General features: G+C 49.4%; 1 protein-coding gene and 1 non-coding gene across 2 annotated transcripts in view; both read left to right on the top strand.

Annotated features, from left to right (window-relative positions):
- The first annotated feature begins 885 nt into the window (after positions 1–885).
- Positions 886–12,843, top strand: part of Slc22a4 (solute carrier family 22 member 4) — a 57,284-nt gene continuing 45,326 nt past the window's right edge. The window contains exon 1 of the mRNA XM_057773553.1: positions 886–1,652. Coding sequence (XP_057629536.1) covers positions 1,260–1,652 — 393 coding nt within the window. The 5' untranslated portion in view covers positions 886–1,259. The remainder of the gene's footprint in view (positions 1,653–12,843) is intronic.
- LOC130878834 (U6 spliceosomal RNA) lies at positions 11,850–11,956 on the top strand. Its single transcript, XR_009057460.1, has one exon. It is a non-coding gene; the product is annotated as a U6 spliceosomal RNA (small nuclear RNA).

Here is a 12,843-nt window from a genome sequence, read left to right as displayed (position 1 = left end):
GCCCCCAAAACAAGAACAAACAGAAATCCCCTTCAGTCTCTCGGGGAGGGTCTGAGAAGCAAGCTGGTTTGTGTAAAGTGATGGGTTCCTCAGTCTGTCATATCACCAACCCCATGGATCCCAGGTCACAGGTTCCAGCCTGGGCTAGGACAAGGTGTTCCCAGGGCCTTAGATGTGGATACTGAGCAGAGAGAGGAAAAGGCAGTCTCGGCCCTCCTTTGGCCACCCTGCCAGATCTGAGAGCCAAATCTCACTAGTTTGTCCTCCTTCTCTTCCTTACACCCTTGATTCCTGGACAGGGAACCGGCCTTTCTGCAATAGAAGGCTTTTCTGTCCAAAAGGCTTTGGCACCCTGCCGCAATAAAGAGCCCTGGGTGCCAAAGGACAAACACCAGGGCCCTGTTGTGAAAAACACGACTCCATTGCTCCCGAGTGGGCCTGCGTCCCTCTGGTGTCTCCTATAGAGGCCTCAGGGAATCTTGAAGAGGACACATGGACAGCTCGGAGGCCTGTAATCCGGCCCTTTTAGTCCAGGGCGTGTCTCTGACTCAGCACGACTTCCCGCGTCCCAGGCCACAGTTGCTTCTTTTCAAGGTGAGGATCCTGCTGTTCCAAGGACATTTTTCCAGTCCCCCGCTGTCCAGTGACGAGCTAGAGCCACGCCAAAGCACAGAAGTGAGCTCCCACGCTGGTGTGTGTGAAGAGGTGGCATTCCTGTCACCCACAGAGGTCTCCTGCGAGCACGGATTTAAATAAGTGTCGCGTACGCCCGCCGGAGCTCAGACTCCAGACTGGCACCGTGGAACAACGAACACCACCCCCGGGCTAGGCCTGGCACGACGCGGACATTGAAGCCAGGGTCAACCCCTTAGAGACCTTGCTCTCCGGACGCGCTCCCCCCCCCCCCCGTTGCTCACCCTCCCACGTGGGGCTGAGAAAATCGGAGCTCCGGACTTGCTGCAGGCACGTTGCACAGCAGATTCTAGCTGGAGGCCCTGAGTGGAACCCAACTGGAGGCGGAGCCGACCCGGGAGCACCGCCCCTCTGGGTAAATGCACTAGCCTCTAGGTGCCTCGCCCGCACAGGGGGTGTGGTCCCGAGAACTCGGCTTTCCCCAGCTCTGCGCCAGCTCCTGGGAGATTTTGCAGCACCTGCAGCCCGCTTGCATTCAGCCACACCAGGAAGGCCCCGACCGGGAGCCTCAATCTTCAGATCCTCTTTTACCCTCTCCTGCAAATTGTGAAGGAAAGGTTGGGAGCATGCGGGATTACGACGAGGTGACCGCCTTCCTAGGAGACTGGGGCCCCTTCCAGCGCCTCATCTTCTTCCTCCTCAGCGCCAGCATCATCCCCAATGGCTTCAATGGGATGTCAGTCGTGTTCCTGGCAGGGTCACCGGAGCACCGTTGCCTTGTGCCTGACACCGTGAACCTTAGCAGCGCGTGGCGCAACCACAGTATCCCGTTGGAGACGAAGGACGGACGACAGGTGCCCCAGAGCTGCCGCCGCTACCGACTGGCTACTATCGCCAACTTCTCTGCGCTGGGGCTGGAACCGGGACTGGACGTGGACTTGGGGCAGCTGGAGCAGGAGAGCTGCCTGGATGGCTGGGAGTACAGCAATGACGTCTTCTTGTCTACCATCGTGACCGAGGTAGGTGGCAGTGCTTTGCTGGAGACAGACAGTTGGAATGAACACTCCGCTGCATCAGTGCCCCCAGCAGTCCCTGGCAGTGCCTGGGTTAATGTCACACTCCGTCTCAAACCTCCCAGGCACAGTGGAATTACAAGTTCATTTTCAGCACAGGCTCAGAGTTGGTGAATTTCTGTGTGGCATGGAAGGGATGGAAAAGAGTGTTGTCACCAACTGCCTTTTCCTTTCTGAGTTTCACAACAGATAGAGTTTCTCAAGAGCGTCAATGCTTCCCTGGGCAGGCCAAACCTCATTGCGTCTTGATACACAGTCAGAGATACTTCCTGGCCACAGAGGAGAGAAGGCATGTGGTGGTCTGTTGAGCTCAAGTATGGACACACACCAAGGAGCTTGCGACAGAGAAGGGCCTCTGTGTTGAGGCCCCAGTTTCTCCAAAAGGAGGCTGCTGTCTCTTGACGCTGGTTGGAAGCAAGGAGTCAAAAGCAGAAGCTGGCCTTTGGACACTCATGGAGGGACCCATACTCCCATAGGAAGTGTCAGCTGGTGGGCAGGGGCTCCAGCTGGGACCACCTACCTCTATGTGGTCTGGGAAGGGGTCCCCTAAGTCACCAGAGTCTGGATGTGGACCTATTCCCTTTCCCTGTTTTCTACTGCACAGAATACTCACAAGCTCTTGCCTCTTAACATATTGTGTTATTGGAAACATATATTGTGTTTCTTGATAATGACCAGGTGATAGCAGGTCAAGACACACACTCTTTCTGGAAAGAGCTTCCCCAAGGACTGATTACCTGCTTTCCCACCTCCCAAAGCTGCCTCTGTTCTAGCTTTCTCCCAAGGGGGCGAGGGGGGGTGTAAAAGCAACAACAACACAACAAAAACTATGTTCTTCCCAAGGGAGGGGGGCGACCGCTAACAGCAGCCTCGCCTACTTCTTTATCTCTTTCCCTCAGCACCGCGTAGCAGTCATCAAAAACATGTGTCTGGCCCCAGGGTGCAGACAGCTAGGGTGTGGGTCCCAGCTGCAGACCTAAGATGCCTGTGGGGGGGGGCATACCAGCTGTGTTGAGAGTTAATGTCAACCCTACTTAGTGTTGGATGTCAGAAGCCAAAATTCAAATCTTGGCTTGTTTTATGTGTGACTTTGAGTAAATAAACTTCATGGAGTAGCTAGATCTGGAGATACAGCAGGAAGGAGTCGTAGAATGTGAGGCAAATCTGGAGACAAGGGATGGCCCTGTTCAGCAAAAAGCATGGCCGTTCCTGGGAATAGGAGCCCTGTAGATTGGGTAGGTGGAGTTCAGGAGAGGTTAAGAGGCTAGAGCTAACTCTAGGACCAGCTTGCGTGTATTCTGAAGAACTGACTATATTTTGGGGACCTGGAAATAACAAGCCTATGATTTATGTTTTTATTTTCTTTTGAGACAAGGTCACAGGATATAAGCTTGTCTAGTGTGTAACTCACTGCACATCCCAGACTGGCTTTGAACTCACAGTGATCCTCTGCCTCCTAGATACAGAGAATTAGAGCTATATACCACCTCTCCCAGCCCTATCTGTGCTCTTAGAGCCCGATCTAACTGCTATGGAAAGCAAGATTGGGAGAAGGCTGTGGAAGTCACTCCTGCAAGAGAATACTCAGTCAAGGGTGACAGCTGTGAAGGATGCAGGGCTCATGGAGAGTGGGTGAGCCTGCGCCCCCCCTCTGAATCCCTCACGCTAGCACCCTGCCTGTGTCTGGTCCTCGGGTGGCCTTGCTGTGCCTGGCCCCAGGGCATCTAAAACTGAGAACGAACTCATCCTTCAGTTCTGGAATTATTCCCTGCATTAGAGTTGGAGGTTAGACTCACTGGCTGCAGCCTTCATGGACACCGGGTTTAACCTGGCTGCTGTCCTTCTGGATGGTTTTGTTTGCCTGAGGCTTGTGATGGGGGGTAACTACCAGCTTCCCAGTCCATAGGTGCCCCACCATGCTGTCCCCGGAGGCCTCTGGGCACTCCTAGTGACTCCTTCCTCATGTATCATGTGTGCACACGTGACCTGCTTTACTCAATGGTCTTTCTCTCCCTCGCTTGCTTTTTTGGATGGTGGGAGTCAAAAGGCAAAGGGCGCTGGTAGCTGGAAAGAGGAGAGGAAGCAAGAACCAGAGTGAGTAGGGTGGGGTGGGTCTCTCCAGAGGGGGCAGTAATTCAGAGTCTGGGTGGTAATTAATCGAAATAGAAACAAAACAAGTATTGAGAAGAATGTGGGGAAGATGGAACTCCCGTGTATTACCCGTGAGAATATGTCACTAGGTCTCAGTTACCACTGCAAGCCCCTGACATAAGCAGTTTATAAAGAGACAAAGTCCAGGCCTGTGATTATTGCCTCCTGTTGCTCTGAGGACCCGTGGTGAGGCAGAGCATCCTGGTAACGCGGGAGCGCTAGAGTGAAGCAGCTGTCCTTGTGGAGAAGACACATAGGAGGGAGAAGGAGGAAGAGACCGGGCCCCCAAATCTCCTTCCAAAGACCTAGCTTCCTTCCAGCGGGCCTCACCCCTTCAAGAAATCCCAACCCAACCCACAGCAGCTTTAAAGCTGGGAGCCAAGCCTTCAATAAATACCTTCCAAGAGACACTTAAGATCCAGCCTACGTCCCAGCACCCAAGCAGCCGAGTCAGAAGGATTGCTATGAGTTCCAAGCCAATCTAGGACACAGCGTGAAACCCTGTTTCCAAACAAAACAAAACCCAAACCTCAGGAGAAGGCGCGATGACACAGCTGCCGTGAGAAGAGTGTTACTGTCCTTCAAAAAAGTAAAAACAGAAGAAAGTGGGTGTGGTGGCGCATGACTATAATCCCAGAGGCAGGAAACAGAAGCAGAAGCCCAGAGTCATCCTTGGTTACGTGATGAGTCTCAGAGCAGCCTGTGATACAATGACCCTGTGTCAAAGAATGGTGGTAGTGGTAGTATAATAGAATTACCATACAAACAACCCTTTCCACTTTAGATAAACACCAAAAGAATTGAAACCAGGGTCTCTAAGACTTATCTGTTAGGCTGGGAGAGACTTAGCTGTTAGCAGCATGTGCCCTTGCAGAGGACCGCAGTTCAGATGCCAGCATCCAATTCAGATGGCTTACGAGCACCTGTAACTCCAGCTCACACCTGCACTCTCCCATGTGCACATTCACAATGAATACATATTACAAATTACCCACCCACCCGTGTTCATAGCTGCATTGTTCTCACTAGCCCAGAGATGAATGCACCCTGATCTCCATCAACTGCTCAAATGGATAAGCAAAATGTTGTTTATCTGAGCAACAGAGTTTGATCTCTAAGAGAAGGCAAGTTGTGGGCACAGGCTCTATGAATGGCTGGTGAAGACATCATGCTTGCTGAAACAGGCACATCACTTCACTTACAAGACTCGGGTAAAGCACAGACATGACAGCATACCCCTGGAATAGCACAGAGGAGGGGAGGAGGAAGATCAAGGTCAGCCTGGGATATATAGTGAGACTCTTTGTCTCAAAACATGACGGGGGAGGGAGAGAAAGATGTTGAGGAATATTATTTTCAGGTGTGTGACTTTTGTTTACACTGCATTTTTTAACTCTGAAGCTGTGTTACTCTGCCTGTCCAAAACACCTGATGGTCCTAATAAAGAGATGAGTGGCCAGGAGCGAGGTAGGAGCAAGGACAGGCAGGGCTGGCAGACAAGATAAATCAAAGGAGAAACTAGAAATAGGGGGCAAGAGAAGAAGGAGAGGAGGACATCAGGACTCCAAACCACACAGCAAGCCATGGAGAAAGAAGTAAAGTAAGGTATACAGAAATAGAGAAAGATAAAAGCCCAGAGGCAAAAGGTAGTTGGGATGATTTAAGATAAGAAAAGTTGGCAAGAAACAAGCCACGCTAAGGCCAGGCATTCACAACTGATGATAAGCCTTTGTGTGGTTTATTTGGGAACTGAGTGGTAGGCCCCTCAAAAAGCCAAAAGAATAAAAACATCACACAACAGAGAGAGAAAAAGAGAGAGGAGGCAGAAAGAAAGAGGAGGGTGGGATATGAGATAATTGTAGGTTACTGTTGCTTAATGTGCTTCAAGGACACACGGCCATTCCCAGCATTTTTGTTGTTGTTTTTTGTTTTTCGAGACAGGGTTTCTCTGTGTAACAGTTCTAGCTGTCCTGGAACTAGCTCTTGTAGATCAGACTGGCCTCGAACTTAAAGAGATACGCCTACCTCTGCCTGCTGCATGCTGGGATTAAAGATGTGCACCACTACAGCCCAGCTCCAGAATTTTTTTTTTTAAATCATAGATGCTAGAGTTTTCTTTCAGAGCCTCATGCCTATGTAGCCAGTGCTCTTGCCCACTAAGCCATCTCCCCAGCCCTCTCTGTACAATTTCTCAAAGAGTAGATGAGCAGTGTCCACCTCCAGAGCAGTGGCCTCGTGTGGGCCGTATCATTTGTGACAGAAAAATGGTGTCACAGGTTGAGTAGTGAACAGCACTAAGGACAGACCCTGGTTACCTTCTTGCCTGCATCTCTGCCTGGGCATTGTGGGTATTTGGGGAACTTTCCCCAAGGCTTGGGTTGTGGCAGATAGAAAAGGTGATGACATTTATTGGATGAGAGTCGAACCCCTGTCCCCACAGATGCAGTGCCTGGACTCTGAGAGCAAGGATGTGCCGTAGTCCGTGCTGACTTAGCAGTGACAGTGAGCGACATGACCTCACCCTGTAAGGCCGAGCCCAGGGCTCCTGACAGGTCCCTACATCTCGTGACAAGAATAGAAGCACTGTCCTAAGAATGTGCCTCTGCCTCATCCTCCACACCCTGATATTCTCCAGAATGAAAAGTCCATCCGATTGCCCCTGCGCCCCTCCCCAGGAGGACGGGGTCAGCCAGGAGTCCAGAGAAATGCCTTTCATGGTTGTCAGGAGATGGGAATCTGGTGTCTGGACTGTGGCTCCCTTGTGTGCACCTGTCTCTGTGGGCTTCCACATACAAGACATTTCCTCCCTTAGGGGCTGTGTGTGTGGTACAAGCCATTCAGTCTGTGTAGTTGCTAAGAATCAAATTTCTTATCCTTGTTTTGAAATAACTTAGATTCAAAGAAAAGTTATTAAGATATACAGCTAGCTTCCTCTGACCTTAGCAATTTCTTTATTGCTTTTCTCAGACAGGGTTTCGCTCTGTAGCTCAGACTCACTGTATCATCCAGATAGGGCTCCTCTTGACTCTGCCCCCCATCCCCATGCTGGGATGGCCAACTGTGTCACCACACCCATATCTGGCACTATCAATTTAAATTACCCATAATGCATTTATCAAAGCCGGGAAATTAACATTGGTCAAAGTACCAGTAGCGTCTCATGTCTGTGTTCTAACCCGGTCCATCGTCCCACCACACTTCGCTGTCACGTCCTGGTCTCCAGTGTGAGACAGTTTTTCTGCCTTTCCTGATCTTTTGGGACCATGATGTGTTTTCTGTGTTGTTTTAATGAATGTCTCTCAACTTGGGTTTGCATAATTTTCCTATCTATGCAGTTTGGGGTAAGAATGCAGCTGAAGTGTTATGTTTTCCCGGCGTCAAGCCAGATATGTAATGCTGACGGGGTCTTATTTGCTAGCAATATGAACATCGTTCATTTGGTTGAGTTGGTGTCTGCTGGATTTTTCTGCTATCACTGTTACTGTTTTCCCTTTCATAGTTAATAAACATTTGAGGGGAGATATTTGGAGATAATACGAATTTTACCCCGAGTTTAGCACAGATCTCCAGACTTTGACTGAGATGACTAGTTCTGTAGTCTTTGCCTAGCGGTAATCTGAGATGGTTCTAGAAATAAATGCTTCCCCTCCACAGGCGTTTGTTTCTGTGTATATTTATTCATGTATGCGTGGGCTCACATCTGTTTATTTCAGTTAATCAGTTATGCCTACGACTGTCCTTAATATTAATGTGTCAGAATATTAAGCTATATGGCCTTGAACCAAGTCATTATTCCCTTTAAGGAAAAAGAATAAGAATACAAGGTGAGGGGTTTCCATCTCTAGACTCTGGGCTGGAAGTTTCTGTGATCACCCCAAGGAAGGGAGTGTCTATCCTATCTAGTAGCTAAGTTATCCACAGGGTGGTGTCTGTGCAGGAACAGAGAGAGGCAAAGATGTGTGGGACTTGAGATAGGGAGCTTCTGTTGGGGAAGAAGGGACCCTGAGCACCCTAAACATCCTGCGTGATAGTAGACGATTTTCTGCCATGGTGGTCCTACCTTTATCTCTAGGGTCATGATTTAGTTCTCCTGAGGCTGAAGGTGTCTCCTGCCCTGAGGCTGAAGGAGCAGAGAGACAGGCAAGGGCAGGGCACTGGGCATGAGCTGGCTCTTGTGTGTCTTCTTAGCCTTAGTCCACAAACTAGAAGCACCTATGTGAACCAGACCCAGATTCACCTAGGCTCTGTGCTTCAGGCCTCAAGGGAGTCCTGTGTCCTCAGGGCCAACCTGCTCCAAGACCCTTCAGTAGCCTAACATGGAGCTGCTGCCCACCCTAGCTGCTTTTGCCCTCTTCTGCAGCTGGCTATGTCCCTGGGAGTCTGGGGATATGGTAGCTGGAAGTGTGACTCCCTCATATAGAACCTGCACAGAGGGCCTGTGCCCCAGGAGGCACCAGCCTTGTGCCACCCTTCCTGGGGTCAGGACACTGGTTTCACTCATAGCCAAGTTTTCAGACGAACATAGGGCCCCGTTCCAAGTTCATAGGGAGCTTCAGAGGATGGGAAGGAAACAGGGGCACTGACTAAGACAGTATGGTGCTGGCCACTCCAGCAGACTTCATCTTGCAACTGAACTTAATACAGACTATTTCCTCTGGGGTTTAGGCAGGCCTGGCCAAGGGAGCAATGGGCAGTTTGCTTTGTTCTACTCCGGCTACTGGAGTTGTACAGGTCAGAGCCTGTGACAGCTCAGAAGTCCACCACTGGGTCCTGACATGAGGCTCAGGTTTAAATGGAGGACAAGAACTCTGCTCAGCTAAGGAATCCTGGTCAAGGTGTGGTCCCGCCCATCATCACCGTCTGGACTCCAATCTCTCTGGCAAAGTGGGCTGACAGGCTGCCAGACTGCGTGAGATTTTCTTTCCAGAAAGCAAACAGGCCATCTGGCTGGCACCAGCTTCCCAGAATTTTCCTTTTCCTAGGAAAATTACAATTTCTTCAGGTCCATTATTGCAGAGAGGAGAGTACAGGTGTCTCTTTAGATTACCTTCATCCCTGCCAGGATGGTTATAGGATACTCTAGGATACCGCTGGCGGCTAGGGTGAGACACTTGTGCCCTCCCTGGAGTCATGAACTAAAACACTGGGCCCCAAGACACCGAATTGGCAGCTTGTCTGTCAAGATGGCTTGAGTATTAACTAAATCCCTCAGCACTCAGATTTTCTCTCATGGTTCCAAAGGCAGCGTTCCGGCCAGCTCCAGGGAGACTTTATTTCCTGTCAGCCTTCAGAAAGCATGCTTTTGCCAGTAAACAGAGGAAGACTCGGGGACTGCCCCTGACTTGTGTGTACTTCCCTGTCTACCGGCTGCTCTGTCACCTTGGGGCTGTGTTCCTCTGACAACTGGCTCTAGGATGTCAGAACGCACCTTTGTTCTCAGGCTATTTCAGCTGCCAAGCCTCGGTATAAACAGACTTTGTTCATCCCTCCCAGTGGGTAGCAGAACCCATAGACAGAGTTCAAGGTGGCACGGTGACAGCAATCAGGCAAGCTAGTCAGGAGGGGCCTGGCAAGTGCCATGGGTCTCGGGCAGCACTGCTGTTCCTTCCTGTTGCTGGTTATTTTCTTATGTGGAAGGGCTGTGTTGGTACCCGACACATATCTACAACCCCACCACCACCACCAAAAGACAAAAATCTCTATGTGACCTAGCCAGTGTGGAGGGAATTGGGGGAGAGGTGGAGAAAGGATGGGGTTTACTGCTATTATACCACAAGTTCCCAACCCACTGTGTTCTTATAAGTAGGGTATCCGAGGCTAGCAACTCCTGCTCAATGTTTGCAAGAGGACTGACAGATGTGGCAGCCCTCGCCTGCAATCCCAGAACTCAGGATGCAGAAGCAGGAGGATTCTAAATTTGAGGACAGCCTGGATTACACAAAGAAATCCTTTCTCAAAGTGAAATAACTAAATAAGTCGCAGTGCCTGGAGCCAGACTCATCCTGACTCCTTTGCGGGGGGGGGGGGGGTCCCTGAGCAGCGGCTGGTACAGATTCAGTCTATTTGTTCATAGTCCCAGAGTAGGGCCTGGGAGGCCATGATAGATCCTGTCCCCAAATACAGGGGCAGATTCGGGTCCCCTAGGACCTCTTTTCCAACTCCACCTTGTTTCTCAGACTTTCAACTCACAGCTATTAGCAGAGCCCCATGCTCCTTGGCCATTGCTCTAACCCAGAAGTTAGACCCGAGGCAGTAAAAGAATGGCTTTCTTTACATTTTTGGACCCCAAAGAGAAAAATTCTTAACTTATGTCCACCTTGTCTATAGCAATATTGCAGTTTACAGAAAGGATTAAACAGAAGCCGACTTAGGAGGCTGGGGTGTAGCTGGGTTTGATTCCCGATGTTGCATAAACTGGGTGTGTTAGCCACACCTGTAATGCCAGCATCTGGCGGGTAGAGGCAGGATTGCCAGGGGTTCAAGGAGCCTCGCTGCATGGCTAGCTGGAGGCCAGCCTGGGATACATAAGAGCTCGTCTCGAAGAAGAAAACAAAAGCCTGAATATGATTTATAAGTCTGCACATGTAGATTTGATGATAAGTTAACCAGAACTATGAAATGGATCTTTTCCTGCAAGTCAGCTCTTCTGGCCACAGCTCACAACCTGCTCCTCATTCTTGCGCAGAACTTTCTGGATAAAATTTAACTTTGTAGATCCACTGTTACAGCCAGTTTTTGTTTTGGTGGTGTCCTTGGTAGAACCCCAGACCTCTTGCACCCTAAGTGAGTGCTCTCACACTGAGCTACTTCCCCAGCCTTGGGTAACCACAGAACTCCTCACCGACACCTCTCCACCTTTAGTAGCTCTTTCTGTAGCCCAATCCAAAGGAAGGAAGACACGGAGATCATTATTAGTTTTAGCAGTTGCTTGTCTTCCATTGTTTATAAAGAAACATATGAAGTTGATCTTGTATCCTGCCACATTACTAAAGGTGTTTATCAGCTGTAGGAGTTCTTTGGTGGAGTTTTTGGGGTCGCTTATGTACACTATCATATCATCTGCAAATAATGCAAGTTTAACTTCTTCCTTTCCAATTTGAATCCCTTTTATCCCCTTATGTTGTCTTATTGCTATTGCTAAAATTTCAAGAACTATATTGAAGAGGTATGGAGAGAGTGGACAGCCTTGGCGTGTTCCTGATTTTAGTGGGATGTGACGATAGGCCAAGGAGAATGGCACGGGGTTTTGATCATACTTCATGTTCTGGCTTTGTGGGAGCCTAGACAGTTTGGATGTTCACCTTCCTAGACCTGGATGGAGAGGGGAGGACCTTGGACTTTCCACAGGGCAGGGAACCCTGACTGCTCTTGGGACTGGAGAGGGAGGAGAAGAGGAGTGGGGGGAGGGGGAGAGGGGCTGGAGGAGGGGGAGGGAAATGGGAGGCGGGGAGGAAGCGGGAAAATTTTTTTTTCAATTAAAAAAAAAAGAAACATATGAACTGGGCAGTGGTGGCACACGCCTTTAATCCCAGCACTTGGGAGGCAGAGGCAGGCAGATCTCTGTGAGTTTGAGACCAGCCTGGTCTGTCTACAAAGCAAGTTCCAGGATGGCCAGGGTTACACAGAGAAATGCTGTCTCTAAAAACCAAGGAAGAAGAAAGAAAAAAAAGTATAATAAGTAAATAGCCAAGAGGACCAAAACAAAACAAAACACTTGAAGCAAAATATTTGCAAAGCATGTATGTGACAAAGGCGGGTGGGGGGATGGCCGATCATTAAAATGAAATACTTCCCCTACAGAGGACCTGAGTTTGGTTCCCAGAATCCACATCAGTTTTCGGTCCAGAGACCTGATGCTCTCTTCTGACCTCTGAGGTCATCTGCTCTCTTGCTTTCTGAAAAATAAGGCAAACTTTTATGTCAGAACATATGCATTAAAGGACTTGTATCCAGAATGTGAAAAGAACTCTTAGAATTTAATAATAAAATGACATGCATACTTCGGCAGCACATTTACTAAAATTGGGAAGATACAGAGAAGATTAGCGTGGCTTCTATGCAAGGATGACACGCAAATCCATGAAGTGTTGCATAGGAAAAGAGAAGACAAACCAGCTTTCATAAAGGGAAAATCACTTGGTTATTTTGGAGAATAGTTATTTCTCCATTTCAAAAAAAATTTACAAACCAGCAAGTAAATGAAAAGATTCTCAGACTTCCCAAACAGCAGTGTCTGCTTCCTGATGAAACAGACTTGTTACAAACTCTCTCTCCAAAACAAAGCTAGCGTGACAACCCTTCTTCTCCCCCACACCCTGGCACACAGAGATGGATACAGTCAAGAAAACAGGATTCTTGTTCCCCGTGACTCACAGTGTTTCATCCAGAAAGGCCACCAAGCCCGGCCCCACCTCATCCCTGCATTCCCTAAGCTCTGGGTTACAGCAGCTAAAACCTGGTGAATGCAGCCAGGAAGTCAGAGGCTGCCATTCTTTCTCCACCCATCCCCTGCAAACAGTGGCAGCTCTGTCCACCAGTCATTAGGTCCAGAACCCCAGGGCCTTGATTGCTTTTTCCCCTGCTTATTTCTGGGTCACAGGTTCCATGCAAGAGAAGAAAGCCAAGAAAGTTGGTGGGGGAGAGAGAGAGAGAAGCCAAAACCACACAAAGGGCTTGCCCACAGTCAGCGACTTCCTCATGAAGAGGTGTCACCCTCAGAGGAACAGGCCGCTTTCCCTGCCCGCTGCTCTTACGGTTTCACCTAGGATGCAAGTGGCCCAAAGATCACTGAAACTGTCTGTACACGGGAGAAGAAGCCTAGGATTGCTCCAGAAAACAGCAGGGATTTTGTGGTAACTCAAAGGTATCTCTAATAGAGCAACCAGCTAATCCACAGGTCACCTCATCACCAGAAAAAAACATTGAAAAAGGCAAAAAGCAGCTGAGAGCATCCTTTCTGAGGTCAGAGCAAACCTCAAAATGACTC

Source organism: Chionomys nivalis, chromosome 7 (assembly GCF_950005125.1).
Source record: "Chionomys nivalis chromosome 7, mChiNiv1.1, whole genome shotgun sequence".
Taxonomy (NCBI): Eukaryota; Metazoa; Chordata; class Mammalia; order Rodentia; family Cricetidae; genus Chionomys; species Chionomys nivalis.
This window is presented reverse-complemented; position numbering and strand designations above follow the sequence as displayed.